Source organism: Muscardinus avellanarius, assembly GCF_963383645.1.
Source record: "Muscardinus avellanarius genome assembly, chromosome: 18".
Classification (NCBI taxonomy): Eukaryota; Metazoa; Chordata; class Mammalia; order Rodentia; family Gliridae; genus Muscardinus; species Muscardinus avellanarius.
This window is the reverse complement of record NC_137804.1, coordinates 29,131,085-29,153,435: the sequence shown is the minus strand read 5'-3', so window position 1 is coordinate 29,153,435 and position 22,351 is coordinate 29,131,085. Positions and strand designations below refer to the sequence as shown.

The 22,351-nt window shown below is 42.3% G+C and overlaps 1 protein-coding gene across 5 annotated transcripts in view; it reads left to right on the top strand.

Annotated features, from left to right (window-relative positions):
- CACNA1D (calcium voltage-gated channel subunit alpha1 D) overlaps positions 1 to 22,351 on the top strand; it is a gene marked incomplete at both ends in the record, with an annotated part of 454,266 nt that overhangs the window by 279,175 nt on the left and 152,740 nt on the right. For all 5 annotated transcript variants that reach the window (XM_080715698.1, XM_080715696.1, XM_080715694.1 and 2 more), the window contains 2 exons: positions 8,872 to 9,011; positions 19,451 to 19,593. In XM_080715698.1, the coding sequence (XP_080571824.1) occupies positions 8,872 to 9,011; positions 19,451 to 19,593 (283 nt within the window). The remainder of the gene's footprint in view (positions 1 to 8,871; positions 9,012 to 19,450; positions 19,594 to 22,351) is intronic.

The window sequence follows — 22,351 nt, the reverse complement described above, 5'->3', positions numbered from 1 at the left end:
GGGGCCGCAATTTCGCTTATAGTTGTGTGCGCTGATCTGGAGCTGTCATGAACATGGTGAACTCTCCGCCGCTTCTTGCAATATGGCACTGCTGCCACGCCCTCAGCTGTGAGGCTGGCATATTTCTTTTCTGGTTTTGAGCTCTGTTCTGAGTCCCTGGAGGGCGTGATGAGCTTGGCCACTGGGAGTTTTAGATGTTCTTTGCACTGAAAGAACTGCTGAATTACACCCAAATGATCTGCAGTTGCTCACTTCAGCTCCTTGTTTACCTTTCCTCTCTGGAGCCTCGTGCTGTGAGGCGAGATGGCGCTGGTGCGGCTCTGCCACTGCAATGTGGGCTGGTTACTTTTCTGGTCTCTGGTTGTTCTTCTAGTCTTAATTTTCTCTGTCCCTTGTGTTTACATCTCTGCTGATAGTGTTTTCTGTCTATGAAAAGCTCTGATTTTGTGGCAATAGAGATCGAGTGTTAGCAGGACTTGTAAACGCCGCTTTTCTCAGTTGCCATTTTCCTGGAAGTGTCTCTTGGCATATTTTTCAAAGATCAGTTGACTATAAATGCATTGATTTATATCTGGGATCTCTATTAAAGAGGTGATTCTTAAAGATTTAAAATTCCTTTGTGATTTATTAATGTAACAGGCTTTGATAGCATATAACAGCAGGCTCCTGTTTTGTCAAGGATTGGTAAAGATTATGTTGAGGAAGTGTCACTTAAGTCATGAAGGACAAGTAGAGCTTAGCTCCATGGGAAGAGGGGGTAGTTAGACATTCTATAAAGAGGGAACAGGATGTGGAGTGTTCCACTGTGACCAAGCTGGGGTGAGCAAGAAACAAATATGACCACAAGTCTTGTGTTCTTTGCATGAAACTATGCTGGGCTTTTTAGCCCTGTATCATAGACCTGTGTGCTTACTCTATCTGAGATGGAAGTTTACATATTATGGGGGCAGGTGTACTAATGCATGACACAGGCTGGGTGAAGGTGAGAAAGCATCTGTGGGAGATAGAAGGTGGCTGTGGTGTGGAGTGAAGGATTCTCCTGAGGGAGAAATGGGATATTTGGGAGAAGAAGATGGGAAAGGGTGAAAGGTTTAGGACCATATTCCTATAGTTGCAGGTTGAAATTGTGAGGGAGGGCTAGGGAACATGATACCAGCTTTTATCTCAGCAACTGGCCATTTATTTCAGGCTTGTTCCAGAAGGTGACTATAGTGACTTAGAAAAATATATACCCTGTGTTTTGGGGTTTTGGTATATATGCTAGGATCATAAAACCTTATGTTTTTATAGCTCTCTTTAGGTATAATTCTACTGTTTATTTCCCTTGTTTCTTCTCTACTTGCTAGTAGCACCTATGAGTGCCTTTTGCATATCTGATATGGTGCTATATGGCAGAGTTTCAAAAGGCTGATCCCTGCCACTAAGGAGCCCAGGACTGTAGGGCACTGGCAGGGGGCAACAGGGATCGGGAAGGGACAGACTTTGGCAGAGTATAAGCCAGGAACATCTTTCCAAAGACTTAAGTCATGCTGGTAGATAAGCAAAGCAAAGAGGTGACTATCACCTGGCTGCATCAATCTTCTTTTGACCTTTTGACAGCAGACTAGAACCTCTGAGATGAGGGGTCAGGCTTTGCTGAGGAACGGCCAAGTGCTCAGGGATAGATGCATGGGCAGATGGACAGACAGGTAAATGTTGATATCACAGCACTAGTGAAAGGATCCCTGAGAATAAGAGAGGAAAGAACCAAGAAATAATTGTGGATCCTGGCCTCTCCCACCCTGCCAGTCAATAGTCTCTGTTTTTTAAGGTTCTGTGTAGGGCTGAGAGACAGTAAACAGGCTTTGAGACTATAATGTTGATAAGATTTAATGTTTACAAGAAGTAAAATACGGTTCAGAATTAGACTTGAGCCTCTATTTCTTTGATGGCTTGAGGTCTGGTGGGGGGGTCTTGGGTCTGTATGTAGAGTGCCCTCTGGTGGTGGTTTTCTAAAGGGAGGTTTACCCCACCACTCAGGACCTCCTCCCACCAGTGAGAAGACACCCTGCTAATAGGTGGCTGAGTGACACAGGCCTGGCTCTGCCTGGCACCTAGAGGGAGATTAAGGGTCGCTTAATATTTCTGTTTAGTCTGGGAGAGGGAGGACTTTAAAAAATACTTTTACTGGTGCATTACATTCTTGCATCATAATGTAGTTTATAGAGCTGATGATGAACATTCACACAGCACTTGGTGAGTTTTTCCCCAACTCCCTCCCTGCCCCCCCTTCCCTCATACATGATATTGGCATTGGTATTCTCACATATTTACATAATTTAAGTAGAAGTGTTCCCTTTATTAATTCTCCATCTACACCCTTTTCTAGACCAGCTCCTTTGCTCCACTGGGGTTTCTCCCTCATTATCTTAAAAGAGAGAGAGAGAGAGACAGACAGACAGACAGACAGACAGACAGACAGAGACACTGAGGCTCTTGGGGATTTAATTCGGGGGCATTCTACCTCTGACCTATACCCCAACCTTATTTTATATATTTTGAAAAAGGGTCTCACTAGGTTAATGAGAGTCTCAATATTTACTGAGGTCGTCCTTAAACTTGTGACCCTCCTATCTCAGTCTGACAAATCCTGGGATTATAATCGTGCTCCACTGTGCCCAGCTTCTCTTTCATTATCTGATGTACCTCTGGTATCCCATTTACTCCCTAGCTTCTACATATGAGAGAAAACATATGACCCTTCACTTTCTGTAACATGTTAATCTCATTTAACATAATGTTTTCCAGGTCAATCCATCTTTTTTTTGCAAATGACATAATTTTGTTCTTTGCTGCTGAGTAGAATTCCACTGTATGTATATCCTATAATTTTGTAATTCATCTATTAATGAACACCTAGGTTGGTTCCATAATTTGGCTATTGTGAATTGTGCTGTTAGAAACATGGATATACATGTTCTGATTTCATTTCTTTTGGAAAAACACCCAGGAGTGGTATAGTTGGATCATACGTGGATCCAATCCCAGTTTTCTGAGGAGTCTCCACACTGATCTCTATACCAGCTGCACTGATTTGCAATCCTGCCAACTAGAAGAGTTCCTCTTTTGAGAGGGGTTTTTTTAAGATGTAGCTCTTGCTCAGGCTTCATGTAGGAGGGACAGTCCTTTCACGTCTGGTCTGAAGGGCTTGTGCCTTCCCCTTCCTCAGCCATCCCCTCCTTTATGAGTACCACTACTTCTTCCCCTTTGTTCTTGGCCACAGACCTCAGTGTCTTTGCTGTGCCATGTCTCACCTGGCTCCTGGGCCTCGGTGTACATTCCCACCTCACCCAGTTAGAAACCCAATACAGTTAATGATGTGCCCTGCAGTTTCTTAGAGAACATAGTGTTTTGTTATCATGAAGTGAGTGACGAGCTACCATTGTTTTGACCCCAACCATTTCAAGTTGAAAGGTAAAGACAAGGAATACCTTCAATGTAGATACCATGAGGGCTTTAAAAGCCAAAACTTATTAGATTTTTTTGGACTCAAAATGAAAAAAGCGTTGAAGCATCCTACAAATTTTAATTTCTAAACAAGTAAACATCAGCCTCCATAACCCACCAAAGCAAAACAGTCTCTAGAGTCCTTCTTATTAAAGTGGGAAGGTCGTGGGGGCCCAAAGGCAAGCTGGCCATAGTGGACCATGCCCAGCCGTGACCCACCATGTGGTTTCACAGGAGCCATTTTTAGGGAGTCTTCAGGATTGGCTATATAAGGCACTCACCATGGCTGAGTTTCTGTCCATTGGTACAGGGAACTCTTGGTGGTGACCTGTTGGACTCCAAGATAGTTAGCAATTTGGTGCTTGGTGGCTTTGGATCTGATTTATTGGTTTTGGCTTTTGGCTTTGTGCGTTTATTAATTTGGGTTTGTTTGTTGGTTTGTTGTTGTTTAGTTTGTTTAGATAACATTGTTAGTTTCTATTGTGGCTTTCAGTGGACAGAGCTAGGAGAGAGATTAGAGGCCTGACTTGGCCTCATGGCCATCTCCCCTTCAGAGGATAGCCTCATGGACAACTACATAGTCCTGGGGGGGACATTGGCAAAGGTGGTTTTTGGTCAGGTCAGAATGGCTTGCCATATCCTCACCAGGACCGAGGTGGCTGTGAAGGCCTTGCCTGCACTTAGGGACAACCCTTTTCTCTAAGGAGAAATCACTATCATGAAGGCAGTGGAATATCCGAACATTGTCCAGATATTCAAGGTCCTAGATGCAGGCAAATCCACCTACCTGGTGCTGGAGCATGTGAGTGGGGGCAGCTTACACACTACATCCGGAGTTGGGTGGCCTGGAGGAGGAGGCATGGAGGGTGTTCTGGCAGGTTGTGAGTGCAGTGTGCTACTTGCACAAGAGATACATCCTGCACAGAGACCTGAAGCTGCACAACATCCTCCTGGACTCTCAAGGACCACCAAAATCATTGACTTTGGCTGAGCTGCCCCTTCAGGGCGGGGAACAAGTTGCTCATCATCTGCGGCTCTACCACCACTGTGCCCAGAGGTCTGCGGGGCTGAGGATATGCGCGGAGGTAGACCTCTGGCGCTTGGGGGCACCCTCTACTTCATGCTTGTAGGCTGTGCTCCAAAGGACCTGCGGAAGAAGGCTCTGCAGGGAATGTACTGTCTGCCCCTCGCATTACCATCCAGCCATGATTCTTCATCATCTGTCTGCTGACTCTTAACCCCAGCGTGAGGGCCACCATGGATGAACTCCTGGGACACTTGTGGCTCCACACGGGTAAGGGGTACTCACCTCCTCCCAGGGACCTGCTCCCCAAACGCCAAACTTTACAGTCCTCAGACTCTTGCGCTGCCTTGCCAATGACCCATAAGACACTTGGCTGGCTGTGGTGAACAGGACATTTGATGCTGCAATGGCGACCTACCTTCTGCTTTAACATCATGTGAGACACGGGGCAGGGGCACCTTCCAGGCTGGGCCCAAGTTTCAGTGTGCTGTGCCACCTCCATTCCCATCAGATCCTTCCTCCTTTCCTCTGCCAGCCAAGAAATCAGCTGGCCAGCTAGCCAGCCCGACCTGCACGCCTTCCAGTTCCTGCCCTCTAAGGACACACAGTGGAGGCAGAAGGGTAGAAGAAACAGCCTGCCTGCCATTCCCCTGAGCTGCCTGCTCAAGAAGCTCCCTGTTCCCAGTGCAACCCCCCTCATCCCCAGGCCAGCACCCAGCAACCTGACACCACAGGAAGGGCTGGAGGTGGGTCACCAGGAAGATTGTGACCCAAATCATCCGCACCTGCTGTTGCTGTGTGCTGGCCCCTGGAGCCAACAGAGTTGCTCCAGATAGAGGGGTGCCGAGGCACCCCAGTCTGCAACAGAGTCATTCCAGGGACACCAGGTAGATTAAAACGATGCCCACGATCCTGACTTTGCTCAGTGAGAACTCAGCTGCTGGATGACGAGCTCCAGCTGCCAACTGCTAACTGCTGGGGCTTCTCCACATAGATTCCATTGAGAGGCCCTTCCTGCAAGAAACCAGAGTTTCCCCCCAGGAAACTATTTCCCCAAGATAATTCTTAATTGATTGATTTTATGAATTTTATAATCAAAGTGAGATGCTAACCAGGCGTGATGGTGCAAGCTTGTAATCCCCGTATTGGGGAGGCTGAGACAAAAGGATTGAGGTTCGAGGCCAGCCTCAGCTACTTAGTGAGGCCCTCCACAACTTTGTGAGACCCTGTTTCAAACTAAAGAATTAAAAAATATGGCTGGGGGTATATCTCAGACGTGGAATATCCCTGAGTTTCATCCCCAGTACTGCCAAAAAAAAAAAAAAAAAAAAAAAAAAAGAAATGCTTTTTTTTTTTTTTTGGTGGCCCTGGGGATGGAACCTAGGGGCAGTCTATCTCACCTTTTTCCCCATACTAGGGATGGGCATTCTACCTCTAAGCTACACTCCCAGCCCTATTTTTTTATTCTTTATTTTGAAACACGGTCTTACTAAGTTGAGGAGGACCTCACTAAGTAGCTGAGATTGGTCTCAAACCTCAATCCTTTTGTCTCAGCCTCCCAAATACTGGGATTACAAGCTTGCACCACCATGCTGGGCTAAAGTGAGATGCTTCTTAAAAATAAACTGATACAAATTAATGTGGCTTTCTTTTCTCAAATGAACAATCCCTTTGGAAAGCAAATAATTATCCCACTTACCCTGATTGTTGTTTTGCAGAAATTTAAAATGGACTGCATTTGTTTAGTGTAGAGGTGCACTTGTGTCATAGGAGACCTTGTTAATGCAGGATTGAGGACCAGGAGGCACTGGTTTCTCATCCAACCCGTCTCTGGTGTGCTTCAAGCTACGAGCATGTAGTTGTGACAAAGAATCACATTAAACAAGGTTGTATTTCTTATAATCAGCTCCATCAAGCACTTCTCAGGATTTTGGAAATAGGAGCCAAAGTCTTTAAAAAGGAGGGGAGAGGGTAAGAACCTTAATCCATTATACTAATAGCACTTGTGTTATTGTGGCATAATTACTTATAAATAAGCCAATGAAGAAAAACCAGCTGTGTTTGGTAGGTGTACTCTTTGTTCTCTGCCTTGTTTTTCTGCTCTGAAATATTGTGCCATCCTGACGTAAGGATGTAACTGCTATGAATATTGATGGCAGCAAAAGCCTTTTTTCCCTGTCTGGCCTAGTAAATAAAGCAGAAGGGATAAAAATGGAAGAGGAATTGTAAAATCAGTGTGCTGTTTTTAGATTATCTTGTTCTCTTAGAACTCTAAGTCTTAAAAACATCAACGATGTACATTTGGTGGTTGGGGTCTGATTAGAGTACAGGAAATTGATGTTTTCAGGGATCCTTGCCTCTTGTTAATATAACAATTAACAGTTCTTTTTTCATTGAGCTTTCAGAGTTAGTATTCTCTCTCTTTGGAGCCTTCCTGGATCTGTCCCATCCACCCAGTAGCAAAATTCGTCCGTGTCTCTCAGCATGGATGCACAGCTATGGCTGGCTGGTTCCACTGGTGGCCAAGAAGGGAGAGACTGGTGACAAGCCAAGTTCTCTCCTCCCCCAGGGCAACCAGAGGGGCAGTACACTGATAGTAGACAGAACCTAGGGGCAGATTAGGTAAAACTCATATTTAAATGTGGAAGGGTATTGGGGCCATGGCAAGCAAATAATATATAAGGCGACAATTTCTAAGGGAGCCAGGCCTATAGGAATGATCCTGAAATGAATATTTTAAGATGATTCTAAAAATAAATGTTTGTGTTCAGAAGCTTAAAAATTTTTAAAGCCATATATTTGCATTTATAAAAATATGTCTACAAAGTGGTCCTATGTACCCCACCCCATGCATTAGTTGTGAAAAGGAAAGGCGGGAAGAGGCAAGTGAGGCCTTGGGCTTCAGCCAAGGGCTAGAGATCTTGTGCGGTTCTGTTGCTTACCCCTCTTATGACTTCAGAGGTGCTCTGTGTGCAGGTTTGAACCCCTTACATCCCCACCAGACCACCTTCTAAGGACAGTCCTGGAGCGGTCAGGTTTTCTAATCCTGGCTTTAGGTACAGGGCCTGCCATGCAGAGGAGAGGTGCTCACTTGGCTCTTGCTGAGGGAATGCCTCTTGGTGGCATGTATCCACTTAGGCCCATGTTTCTGTTGAAACTAGGTCCATATAAAACATTAATAAGAGAAGAAAATGCTAGCCAGGATGGTGGTACACATGTGTAATCTTGTGTGTAATCTCAGCATTCGGGAGGCTGAGACTGGAGGATCACAGTTCGTGGATAGCCTCAGCTACTTAGTGAGGCCCTTTGCAACTTAGTGTGACTCTGTTTCAAAAATAAAATGACTAAAAAATAGGGCTGGTGGTGTAGTCAGAGATACGATGCCCCTGGGTTCCATCCCTACTATGGAAGAAGGAGGAGGAGGAGGAGGAGGAGGAGGAGGAGGAGGAGGAGGAGGAGAAGGAAAAGGAGAAGGAGAAAAAGAAGAAGGAGGAGGAGGAGGAGGAGGAGGAGGAGGAGGAGGAGGAGGAGGAGGAGGAGGAGGAGGAGAGAAAAGAAAGTGTTTAGACTTGCTGACAAAGTCTTGGTGGGTTGGAACTGGAAAGGTTCTAAGAGTCTTCCATCCCTTAGGCAGGCAGCAGTGCTGAAGTGTGTGGCCATCAGATTGGGGTGGCTGTGGGGATGGATAGAAGAGAAGGGTTCAGAGGCTGGGCCCTAGCTTAAGTGCGTGGTGGCTCATGAACAGTGGCAGCCAGCACGGGGCAGCATGCCAGCAATTCGGCAGTGTTTGCCATCTGAATTCACTCCCTTTTACTCCATGGATGAGGATGCACATGTCCAGAGGAGGGCAGGAGCTTGCCCAAGGTCACCTCACTATTCAGTGACAAAGCTGACTTTAACTTAGAGGTCAGATGGAGGCCTAGAAGTCATGACCAGCACATCTTCATCTTCCAGAGAACATCTGTTCAAAGCTGCCATTGGGATCTTTATTGCGCTCTCATACATCTCTGGGCCTGATTTGACAATCTCAGGAGGAAAAATGCTGCGCTTTGCAAATGTGTGCAAATAACAAGCATGCCCGTTGTGTCCTAGGCAGACTCATTGCACACGCATCAGGGCAGGTGGCAAAATGCAATCAAGCAGTCTGGAATGAAAAGTGTTTCACACTTAGCTGCTTATGAGAAGTTCAGTTTTAAAATTAAAATGCATTCCTGGTCCAGGTGCAGCGTAATTGGTCCATTTCTCATAATAAAACTTTGCTTGGAGAAAAAGGTTTATATCTTTGAGATGTTGATTTCTAATCACTGTTTCTTTTTCTTTTTCTTCTCCTTTTTTGTATGTTTCTTTGTTTTTCTTCACAGGAAAAAGTAGAATATGCCTTCCTGATTATTTTTACAGTCGAGACATTTTTGAAGATTATCGCATATGGATTATTGCTACATCCTAATGCTTATGTTAGGAATGGATGGAATTTACTGGATTTTGTTATAGTAATAGTAGGGTAAGTCCTCTTACTTTGGGGTGATGTTTATCTGGAAAATGGGAGGCGGTGGGTGAGGGCTCTTGGTTCCATGTATTCTTCACTTTAGGGAAGATGGTTGTTCTTTTATGTTAGTCAGTACACCAGGACCAGCCAGAAGTTATATTGAGGTTGCCAGGCTGCTGTCAATCTGAGCAGAGACTGGCTTGAAATTCTCTCATGGTTATTACTCCTGAGTTCAGTAACATGTTGTGGAAGGGAGTCTGAGCTCCTGACACAAGATTGTTCACCTTACAGGGCCTCGAATCTCCACAAATAGTAAGATGAGTGAAACTCTTATATCTTAGCACCCTATTAAAGTTAAAAATAATATATAATGCCTTCATGGTGGTGAGGTACTCTGCAGTTTAACATCCTGTGAGCAAAGCTATTAATTTTTCCCCCTGACGACTTGTGGGAGAAACTGGTGTGCTACAGTCCCATTTGAAATAACAAAACAAGTGTCTGAATAATGTCAGAGAGCTAGCATAAAATGAAATAAGCGACAAAACAGAGAAAGCAGGTGTTTTCTCAAGATTCTGTTGCAGGAAGGAGATGCCAATAGTTTTAGTTAGAGGAGAACATTAAGATAAAGAAATAGTGACCTGTGTTTTCTTGCCCTTTACACCCTGAAAATGTTGCCAGCCAGAGGAAAATGAATCACGGTCGGAGGAATGCTGTGTCTTTGGACCAAATACCCACGTAGGGAAATAAAATATACCCTTCCTCTGAATCTTAGTTACCCTAGCTGCTCTATAGGTCATTCCTAAAATTATGTTTGTTTTTGTAAAGGGATTTAAAAATAGCTTGTTGTTTTTTTTTTTTAATCTCCATGACTTTGGTTAGCTGTCTTTTGTAGTTGAGCAAGGTGATTTAAAAAAAAATTATCCTTTTATCATGACTTTTTTAGCAATTTATTTTATTTTTTTCTTTAATTTTTTTATTGGTGCATTATATTCAAACATCATATTGGGGTAAAAACAATTCTACTGCATATTGGGAGAGTGGAATCAGTTTTGGGTCTGTCATTTCAGTCTAGGAAGTTAAAATGGGATCTAAAATGGTGGCCCAGTAGGCTAATTAGACTTAGGGGAAAAATAGGTTAGCTTTTGCAAAAACCACCATAGTCCATTCACATCTAAAGCATCATTGCAAAGGTAGCACATCTAAAATAAACAGGTGGCAGATATGTAAGAAGGCAAATATCTTTATTTGGTGCACTGTGTTAAAAAATGGTAAGCAGGAGCCTTGGAGATCCTTGGCTCTGTAACAATCTCACTGTGTCTCTTGCCACTGGATTTTAGGTAGAGAATGAGACGCTCGACTCCATTTCTTGTATTCCCACCCAATAGCATAGCACACGGACAGGGAACCACCCAAGCATGGTGGTCTGGTCAAGTTCACGAGACTGAGACAAGCATTCAGGAGGGCTGAGGGTCTTACATTTGTGAGGCAGAACTAGGAGAGGAGGGAATTAGAAAGAACTCCATGAATATGCTGTGGGGTCCTCTGGAGTTTGGGCTGAAAACTATATGCTATACTTATGTGGGGTATAATTCCATGAGAACAGGCAAACACTGTTAGGGATAAGAGAAAAATGGGTGTGTGTGTGTGTGACATGGATAATAACCAGAGTCCGTACAAGACTGAAAGGTGCTCAGATTCTGGCTAACCAGAATAAAAGTCCTCATAGAACATCCTGGACTGGCAGAGTGCCATTAGTAGTAGGGCTAATACAGCTCTAGAGCAGGGCTCGGCCAACTGGCCAGTGGGCTAAATCCTAGTCCATCTTGACTGCCACCTGTTTCTTTAACATTTTACTGTAACTTAGACACACATTTGTTTTCACAATTAAATTGAGTAATTTAGGTTCACAAAACCTAAAATACTGTCTGGCCCTTTACAGAAAAAGTTTGCCCACCACTGGTCTATTGTAAAGACTTCTTGAATACCTTCCTAGCAGTGTTTGAAAGAAGCTGAAAGGAGCAAACTTGTAGGCAAGTAACTCTCTGCCAAAGCAAATCTCAGCACTCTTTAGAGGAAGGGAGAAAAAGAGATCCTAGCAGTCAAAGCAATGGCTCAACATGTCCAGTACCAGTTAAATAAAAATAGACACTTGAAGAAATGTGACCTATAGCTAGGAGGAAATTCTGACAATAGGAGCAAACCCAGAAATGACAGAGATGCTGATATTAAGCTGAAAACTTTATAAGACTTTAAGAACAGCTACTATAAACATGTTAATGGACTTTAGGAATTAACGATTCTAATAAGGAAAGGTGGACAACATGACAAAGGGCCAAATGAGCTTTGAGAGCCAAAAATACATCTGAAATGAAAAATTTCCTGGGTTGGCTTAATATATCATGTTAGATACTACTAAAGAAAAAAATCAGAAACTTGAAACCTGAAGACATAGCAGTAACACAAAAAGAAAACATAGTGGTAACACAAAAATATAATTAAATAAAAAACGAACAGCATTTCAGTAACTTGTGGGGAATTCTCAGTGGTCTAACATAGATATATTTGGAATCTCAGAAGAGGGGAAAGGGGAGAGAGAAAGAAATATATGAAGGAATGGTTCCAGATTTTTCAGATGTGATGAAAAATATAACAAGTCAGAGGAGCTCAAAAAACCTGGGCAAAAATAAATATGAAGAGAGACACATCAAGGTACTTCATATTCACAGTGAAATTGTTAAAAACCAAAAAATAAGGGGAACTTTTAAAGCAGAGGGAAAGACATTGCAGACTTCTTAGCAACTATGGATGCCGGAAGATTAAGACAGACTTTTTTTTCTTTTTTTGGTGGTACTGGGGGTGGAACCCAGGGGCTTTCTACCTCTGCGCTACACTCTCAGACCTATTTTATACTTTATTTGGAAACAGGGTCTCACTCAGTTGCTGAGAGCCTCACTAAGTAGCTGAGGCAGGCTTCAAACCTGGGCAATCCTTCTGTCTCAGGCTCCCAAGCACTGGGATTACAAGCGTGCGCCACCACGCCCAGCGAGACATCTTTAAAGTATTGGGGAAAATGTCAACTCAGAGTTCTCACTCAGCAAAATATCTTCTAAGATTAAAGTCAAAATAAAAACTTTTTTAGACAAACCAAAGCTAAGAATTCATGACTGATAGACCTGCACCTCAGGAAATGCCAAAGGAAATTCTTAAGGCTGAAGGAAAATGACACCAGATAGAAATGTGGATCTATAGAAAGAAATGAATAGTGTCCAGAGGGTAAATAGAAAGAGATTTCTTCTTATTTGAAAAAAAAATAAATCTCTTTAGTAATGGTAATAATAATTTAGCATATATCTTCTGTAGAAGTAAAATATATGAAAATAATGGTACAAAGGACAGGAACAAGAAAATAACTATGCTGTTGTAAGTGCTTATGCAGTTTGTAGAATGATAAAATATTTGACGATGGCTCATGCTAAATTAAAGATGTGTGTTATAAACACTCCAGCCTGGTTGTCAGATTATCACAAGTAAGCCAAATCTGATTCCCCACTCACTACACTGACAAAGTATTTTATTTGCCGACTGCTGTGGCCAATAGTTTTATTGTAAACCAGGCACATTGTCAGTAACTATTTGGTGTTTAATGAAAAAGTTGGTTAGTTGTGCGGAAGACTGTGGCCTGTAAATGTTAAAATATTTACTATCTGGCACTTTATAGAAACTTTTTGTTGCCATTTAACGTGGAGGAACCATTAGAAAAACAAAGAAGTTTTATTAGTAGTAAGCCTTTAGTGGAAACTAAATGAAATAGGAAAACAAACAAACAAAAATTTAGTCCTGAAGAACTAAGAAGGACAAGCAGAAAGTGAACAGCGAGACGTTCTATTTAAACTCAGCTAGCCTCTGAGTAGTGCCCATAAGTTATCAGATTGTACATATATAAAAACAACACCCAGTTCTTTAGTGTCTCCAAGACACCTGCTTTAAACATAAAGATACAAACTGTTTGAAAGTAAAAGGACAGAAGCAGTTATATAGAAACTCATCAAAAAGAAACTAGAATGGCTATATTACTATCCAGCAAAGTAGGCTTTTTTTTTTTTTCAGGTCTGGGGATGGAACCCAGGGGCAGTCAACCTCTGAGATACACCCCTGCCCTATTTTTTATTCTTTATTTTGAAACTGGGTCTCACTGAGTTGCAGAGGGCCTCACTAAGTAGCTGAGGCTGTCTGCGAACCGCGATCCTCCGGGTCTCAGCCTCCGGAATGCCGGGATCACAAGCGTGCGCCACCACGCCCGGCTCAAAGTCGACTTTAGATCAGGTGTATTTTGCAGGGCAAAGAGACATTTCATAATGGTAAAGGAGTCATCAGTAGAATGTAACAATACTAATTTACTTACATATGCCTCATGACAGAACTTCAAAATACATGATGTAAAAACTGAGAGAACTGAAATAAGGATAGATCTATAATTATAATTGTATATCTCAATACCCTGTTGAGGGGTATTGGTATAACATGTAGAAAGAAAACCACTAAGGATATAGGGAGACTTGTACAATACCATCAATCAACTTGGCCTGATTAACATTTTCTAGAACTTTTCATCCAATAAGAACAGCATATATGGTTTTTTTTTTTTTTGGTTTTTTTTGGTGGTACTGGGGGTGGAACCCAGAGGCTTTCTACCTCCGGGCTATTCTCCCAGACCTATTTTATATTTTTACTTGGAAACAGGGTCTCACTAAGTTGCTGAGAGCCTCCCTAAGTAGCTGAGGCTGGCTTCGAACCTGTGCAGTCCTCCTGTCTCAGCCTCCCAAGTGCTGGGATTACAAGCATGCGCTACCACACGCCCGGCAGCATATATGGCTTTTTCACTTGCATGTGGAACATTCATCAAGAGAGAAAATGTTCTGGGCCATAAAATAGACCTCAATGAGCTTAAAATAAGATAAAAATTAGAGATATGTTTTTCTGAAATATCAAAAGTCATAGATTTTCCAAATGAATATAGCAGTGTTTCCTGTTAAAAAGTCATTCTAAAAATTATGAGAATTTCTATATACTAGCCATAAGTAATTGGAAAATGAAAAGTTTTAAGTATTACTGTTTATAGTAGCATCAAATAAAAAGTCATTCTAAAAATTATGAGAATTTCTATATACTAGCCATAAGTAATTGGAAAATGAAAAGTTTTAAGTATTACTGTTTATAGTAGCATCAAAAATACGAAATATTTAGGCATGGCTAGTTCACTAAAAATGATAAAGCCTTGCTGAACGAAATTGAAGAAGACCTAAAGAAATGGTGTGATACACCATGCTTACATTTTGGGAGAGTCAATATAGATAGGATGTCTTTTTTTTTTTTTTTCAAACTGAGCTATGAATTTAACCCTAATCTAAATTTCAGCAGGATTTTTATAAACATGAAGTTTATCCTAACATTTATATGGAAACTATAATAGCCAAAAAAAAAATCTAAGAACAAATCTAAAACCTGACTTGAAGGCTTACTCTAAAGCTACAGAAGTTGAGTTAGTATGATATTGGCATAAGGAGAGACATAAATATCAACAGAGCAGACCCATATGCATGTTATCAATAGATTTTAGAAAAAGTGCCTTTATAATTCTGAGGATTGAAGAAACTTTATAATTCTGAGGATTTGAAGTTAACAAACGGTGCTGGAACAACTATTGGAAACTATATGAAAATAAAAATTTCAATTTTACCTTATGCCATATAAATATTATCATAGTAGAAATCATAGACCTACATGTAAAGCTTAAAAATATAACATTTCTAGGAGAAAAATGGGAGGAAATCTTTATGACTTAAAAGTGGGCAGAAACTTCAAAGAGATAAACTGTACCAACCATGAAAGAGATAATTGAAAACTTGGTCTTTATCAAAATTTAAAACTTTTCTTCAGAGCTGGGCATGGTGGTGTGTGTACACTTGTACATTCCAGTACTTGCGAGGCTGAAGCAGGAGGATCATAGGTTTGAGGGCAGCCTCAGAAAGTAGTGAGATTCTCACCAACCTAGAAGACCATATTTTCAAATAAAAATAAAATAGAGATGGGGGTATAGCTCAGAGGTAGAACACCCTTGAGTTCAATCTCCAGTCCCCAAACCAACAAACAAGCAAACAAACATATAAATTTTCCTCAAAGGACAGTGTGAAGAAAATGAAAAGGCAGCCTGGAAATATATTATTCACAGTACATGATCTGACAAAGAACTTATACTCAGATTATAGGAAGAATTCTTACTACTTAATAGTAACAAGACAATCTAGTACATAAATGTGCAAACAATTTGCACATGTCTTCACTAAAATATATGTGGATGATTCACAAGCACTTGAAAAGATGTTGAACATCATTAGTAATTAAAGAAATGCTGACTACATCCACACAGCACAATGTGCTCACTAGAATTACTAAATATAAAAAGACAAAATGCCAACATTTGGAGCAATTGGAACTCTCATATACTACTTCTAGAAATGGAGAGTGGTATAATTTAGATTTTCTCCCAATTTCTGACAATATTAAGCATAACTTGTGACCATATGAGCAGTTCTTCCTTATGTATTTATCCAAGGCAAATGGAAACACATGTCCACAGGAAGACTTTATTCATAATAGAGAAAAACTGGAAATAACCAATATATATCACAATAGGTAAATGGTAAACTCATTGTGATAGGTAATGTAGTAGACTACTACTATCCAGTAAAAAGAAATGAATTCCTGATAAATTCAACTTGGATCTAAAAAACATGACAAGCAAAAGAAGATAAGCAAAAAGGAGAATATATTACATGATTCTGCTTATATAAATTCTAAAAAAAAGGAAAAAACCCTGTATGAATAAACAGCCAGTCAGTGTATACCTGACAGAAGAGATGACTGAGTAGGGGCATGGGAAAGCTATTGGAACATTCTGTCTTGATCAAGGTGTGGTTTTTGTTTGTTTGTTTTTGTTGTTGTTGTTGTTTGGTGGTACTGGGGTTCCTGGAAGCCCTTCTACCTCCGGGCTACACTCCCAGACCTATTTTTTTATAATTTTGAAACAGGGTCTCCTAAGCCAGCATGGCTGGCTTCGAACCTGCGCGATCCTCCTGTCTCCGCCTCCCAAGCGCGGGGATTACAAGCGTGCGCCACCACGCCCGGCCCTGTTGTTGTTGTTTTTATTGAAACATACATGTTTGTCAAAACTCAGCTTACTGTGCACTTTTTTTTTATTTTAATTTTTGGTGGTACTGGGGTTCCTGAAAGCCCTTCTACCTCCGGGCTACACTCCCAGACCTATTTTATATTTTTATTTGGAAACAGGGTCTCAAGCCAGTGTGGCTGGCTTCGAACCTGCACGATCCTCCTGTCACCGCCTCCCAGGCGCGGGTATTACAAGCGTGTGCCGCCACGCCCGGCACTACTGTGCAATTTAGATGAGTACGTTTAGTGTGTGTGGTGACACACGCTTGTAATCCCAGCATTTGGGAGGCTGAGACAGGAGGATCCAGGTTCGCAGCCAGCCTCAGCCACTTTGTGAGCCCCTCTACAACTTAATGAGACCTTGTTTCAAAATAAGAAAACATAAGTCTGGGGATGTAGCTCCAAGGTAGAATGCTCCTGGATTCCATTCCCAGTACCACACATACACACACACACAAAAAAAAAATAAATAAGTAAATAAATAAATAAATAAATATTAAAAAATGAGTACATGTTCTTATATGTAAATTAAACTGTAATGAAGTTGATTTTTAAAAGTAAAAAAAATCATCTAGGAAACTGGACTTACCATCTTTTCCTTATTAAGCCTGGAAAACATTATTTAAAATATGTACTAAATTAAGAAAGTGGAAGGAAAGCGTTAAAAGTGAAAAACATAAATTATGCCATTGTTTGAATCCAATTCCTGCTCACTGAAGTTTCCAACTGCAGTCTGTATCTTAACTCAATGCATTTTCTGTTCCAAATCCACAGTGACGTATCCCACTAGCAGAGCATTAAGGAAGTGGTAAATATTTCTAAACCATTAGCTGTTAATGTGGCCCCAGAGGGCTTGATGGGTCCACCAGAGCTGACGTTTCACCCTTTGAAGGAAAGTTTGATTCGAGTCCACTTTTATCCGACTCCTCTGATGTTCCCGGGAAGGCCATTCGGAGTGTCCAGGCTCATCACCCAAGCTTTTGTAAAGAACATGCAGTCTTCATTCTGGTGCTTCTGACCTTTGTCAGCTTGGGCAAAGCTTGTCTTTTACTCCTGTTTTGTAGTGAACATTTATTAACAACCTAGGGACAAACATTGTGTTTACCCCTGTCCTTACCTCACATGTTTTGTTTGTTTTTGGTATGGGTGGTGGTGAGGACAACAGAATCACAGAATATGAGAATGAGAAGGGCAGGGGTCTGTGTTTCTTTATCTAGATTTTTCATTTCATAGAAAGGGCAACTGAGGTCCAGAGAAAGAGAGGGGCTTTCCTACTGTCTAGAACCCTTAGGCATGGGAACAGCACTGGCTCCATTTAGCCCCGTACCATCTGGGAATGGTAGCCAGCTTCTCTCTGACTCAGCCTCTTCTGCTATGGGAGAGATATTATTCACCTGTTTTCAAGGACATTTCCAAAGAACCAGGGATAAAAGAACTAAAGTGCACATTTGCACAACACCGATACTTAAAAGCAGTCTTAAGTCACTTTTCCATCCCTTTGGGATGAAAATTCCTTTGGCTTCCATGTTTCATACGAGTTTGAGGTTTTCCTTCTTTGTTTTGCTTTGTTTTTGTGAAGTTATGAACTTGTTTTTGAGGATGGAGTTTTAACTTTAGCCATGCTACAAGGGTTTACAATAATTTTTAAAACCATGCTAATGGGCCGGGCATGGTGGCACATGCCTGTAATCCCAGCATTTGAGAGGCTGAGATGGGAGGATCGCCATTCACGGACAGCCTCAGCTATTTAGGCCCTCTGCAAATCAGTGAGAATTGTTTCAAAATAAAGACAAAAAATAGTGTTGTGGGTGTAGCTTGAAGGTAGAATGCCCCTGGGTTCTATCCCCAGTACTGAAAAAAAACAAAACAAAACAAAAAACATGCTAATGAGAACACTGTCATATTTGATCTCTTTCCCCAGTCATAACTCAGGCCCCCCACTATCAGAAGCTCTGGATAGGTAGAGAGCTGGCCTCTTTCCCTTCCTGGCTGGGTTTGTTGCTAATTGCTGCACTGTTATTACAACAAAGGGCTAGTTTGTAAATGCCCCAGGTTGACATCAGCTGTTCTTCATCAGGACTGCAATCAGACCACCCTGTGTTTTATGGACCCAGTGTCTTGGTGATCCAGAGGCCTGCCAGTGGGGGCAGAATTTCTGCTTTCACTGCTAATTAAACATAAGGAACCTTTGCTTTGTTGCTGAGCCAATCATTCACACAATCTGATTGGCCAGAGTTGATGCTATTTGCAGTGGGCAAATTTATATTTATTCTGAAGAATGAGCAACAATTCCAAAGGATAAATATTTATTTGAAAGAGCAAACGTAACTGTCAAATGAGCAGATTGCCTGAAAATAGCTTTATCTGAAAAAAGCCTCAGAGTAGAGAAAAAAAAACTTATCATGGCTGCCAGATACAATATTATTCACATTTCAAAAGTGAAAATGATATTAATTTCTTCCTTGAGGTAACTGTTTTTAGTCTTCCCATAGCTCCTTAGCATCTGTGACATAGATCATTTCCCAGATACCCCTACCAGGGTGCAGGTGGGGTGTGGGTGTGTCAGTAACCACACTGGAAATGGTATACTGCATGCAGATGTGGGACTGAAGTTATTCATTGGGCACTTTCTGTGGGGCAAGAACTTTCTATGTGTCTAGGCAGTAGGCTAGAACAAACTAAAGGCACAAAACAGACTCAAGCTCCTGCCCTGTTGAACACTCTGGTGGCACCAGCAGACCTGGATTCAAGTGTTAGTTCTCCCACTAGCTGTGTGACCTTGCTCCTGTGGAGCTGTTTCCATATGCATGAAATGGTGTGACTAACTCCTGCTGCATCACATTTTTGAGTGTGAAGATTAGTGACATGTGCAGTGCTTACTTGGCCTCTCGCGGGCGTGATGCATCGTAGCCACCGGGATCATTGCCGTTACCGTTTCAGTTTGGCGGCATTTCCACTTGTCATCGCAGGATACCTAGCGAGTCCCTACTTTGGTGGGGGTCAACTTTCCCCTGGCCACTCCAGAAGCATGAACCAGTTGAGATTAGTGCCTGTCCCAAAATAGAGTGGTTGGGTTCCGATTTCTAGCCTGGTTCTTGCCTCTTCTCTGCCTTCCTTTTATTTAGTCAGCAGCCACACAAAATTAGCCTTCGTTCAAAAATAACTACTATTATCATCCTGCTTTGCTTCCCTGAGTGACAGACTCTAACATTTCTCTCTTCTTTCAGATTGTTTAGCGTAATTTTGGAACAATTAACCAAAGAAACAGAAGGCGGGAACCACTCTAGCGGCAAATCAGGAGGCTTTGATGTCAAAGCCCTCCGTGCCTTCCGAGTGTTACGACCACTTCGACTAGTATCAGGAGTGCCCAGTAAGCGCTTTCTCTTTCCTAGAACAAGGAGCATGCTGCTCTTTTTCCTCTGGGTGGGTCTCAGGACTATGAAATGGAGTGCTCTGAGGTGAGTTACACTGCACCCACCAGTGGCCTAGCAGCATTGCAGGCCTTCACAGTTGACAGAACGCTGTGCCTTGCACTGTCACTTTGGATCTCCCTGATAGCCCCGAAAAGGGGACAGGTGGTGATTATTGTCATCTCGATTTAGTGGAAGAGAGGCTCTTCCCTTGCAGAGAGGCGGGTGGTGGCAGGAGACCCTGGCTTCAGGCTTCTTGATTCCAGTCTTGTTTTTTTCTGACAGTGTACTGCCATCATGCCCCTGCTGCTAGGCCGGTTGCTTTGAAAGTGACGTTACATAGATGAGGGTGTTGGAGGTGCCTACCCCAACCTTGTTTCAAAGTGGGGAGCAATAGGATCTGGGTTCCCTGGAACTCTGATGAGCTCCCCCACTCCTAGGGGAGGGATGAATTTCTCAACTTTCATACCTCTGTACAGTACCTGCAGGTGATCATGGGAACCTATTGAGTGAATGGAGGAAGACCTCGGAACCCAGAGGAGACTCTCAGGGAGTGAGAGATGCTGGTGTTATCCATTATGCCCTAAAGTACAGGGGAGCTCCAGCCCCTACTTGGCTTCTGACGCAGACCTCCAGGCCAGGTCGTGCCACCTGAGCAGGAATGGTGTGCCCGGCCAGCCGCTGCAGGCCTCCCACACCGCCCTAAGGAGCGTAGGGTCTGCTTCACTGGGTCTGCCCTGACAGGATGCCCTGTGTTGGGGACTTCAGGGGGTAGATGTCCTCACGCCTTTCTTAGGACTGGTGCTTCCAAGGTGGCTGCCTGCTGGTAGCTGGAGCAAGGATACAGGACTGCAGGGTTTACCTGTTTTCTACAACAAATAAGGCCAGCGGAGGAGTGCAGATTTTTTTTCTTCTCTAAAAATTCTTTATAAAATTTTATTAAACCTTTTGGCACATAAAATGTACCAAAAATCCTCTGAAAGAAAAAAGATTTCCAAATTTTAACATTTTAAAATGTAGGAAGTGGTGTTTTATGTGTGCTTGTTTTTCCAGATGGTTCATTTATTTTCATTGAAAAAGATCAGCACAAGTCAAAACCACAGAACTGTCTGGAAGCAATTGAGAAAAATAGAATACCTTGGAAATGACTGGCTCTCTTAAGTGTAACATGATTAAATGAGAAGTTCAGTGAGCAAACATGTTCTTTCAGATTTAGTTGTTATAGTCTAATCTAATTTCAGAGTAACCACGACAGCCTTTTTCTCTTAAAGAGCAAAGGACAGGACTGCCTGTTCCATGGTGTGTGCTGTGTGCAGATGTGAGGCTGCGGCTTGTGTGTGCGTGAGAGTCCTTGGCCAGGGAGAGCTCCTGAGCGGGCGTAGCATCGTGTTGGCTCCGCAGGCTGACACCGTTTCTATAGATGGACTAGTGCAGTGCCCCCAGATACCCTGGACAAGCTGTTTTCCAGTGCGTTTCTTCCTTTCTCCAAGAAACATTGCTGTTTGGAACTTGATGGAAATCCAGTCTCTCTCCTACAGTCAAAAGGAAGAAAAGGGGAGGGGCTGAATCTAGGTGAACACTTTTAAATCCACATTTAACTGCTTGGGTGGGGAATACTCCTTCCTCTCCTCAAACCCAAATGGGTTTTGGGGGAAAGGAATCAGAAGTTCAAGGCCATGATATTTTTGGTGCTGGTTGGCAGTCATGGCTTGGTGATTTCTTTTCTGGTACCTGAAATCAGTGAAAATACTCAGGAAAGATTGACTATATTTAGCTAAGAATTGTCTACTCCCTTTTAAAGAACCCCACACTGTTCCAGAAGACATAATTGTGTGTGCATGTGTGTATGTGAATAGTCATTGAGTAAAAGGCAACTGATTTTAAAAGGGACATTGAGATCTGAGGGGTTCTTGATTATCCATATTCAGTTAGCTGATACATGTTTATCGAAATTCACAACCATTAGCCAGGCGTGATGACCCATGCTTGTGAACCCAGTAGTTAGGAAGCTGATACAGAGGATCACAGGTTCACAGACTCACCAACCTAAGTTGAAACAGTGAGATCCTGTTTCCAATAAATAAAATAGGGCTGGGGTGTAGGTTAGTGGTAGAATGCCCCCATATTTCATCTCTAGTACCACCAAAAGTCAATCAAACAAGTAAAAGCCCAAGGCCACCAAAGCGGCAAAGCGCCCTAAAGATCCTTTGGTCTGTCTGGGTCTTCTTCTAGATGAGCAAACTTGAGGTCAGTTGAGAGGAAGTGACTTTGCAAGTTCCCACAGCTGATGATCCGCGACACAGGACTAGACCCACGCTCCTCAGCCCCACCCTGGTATTATTTTTCTATTCCCACCCATGCCTCCTTGATTAGAGTCCTATTAATCTACTGTAGATTAGTCCCACTGGATCTACTGTAGAGGTTGAATGTATCCAAAAGAGCTGAATATAATGAAAGTATACATGCTTATATTAAGGTACGACTTTATTGTCTCATAATTTGGACCAATCTAAAATCAAATAATTGCATGAAACATAAAAATGTTGCAAGGCATTTGGCCCACTGCCACAGAATTGAAGAGCTAAGTGGTAGATTATTCTGAATGGCCCATCCATATTTTAAAAAATAAAGTAGCAAAAAACCTGCCCAAGTAGACTACAGCCAGTATATTCCCCCCAGTACACCCCACCATTTTTTAGGTTGCAAAAATATTGAAAA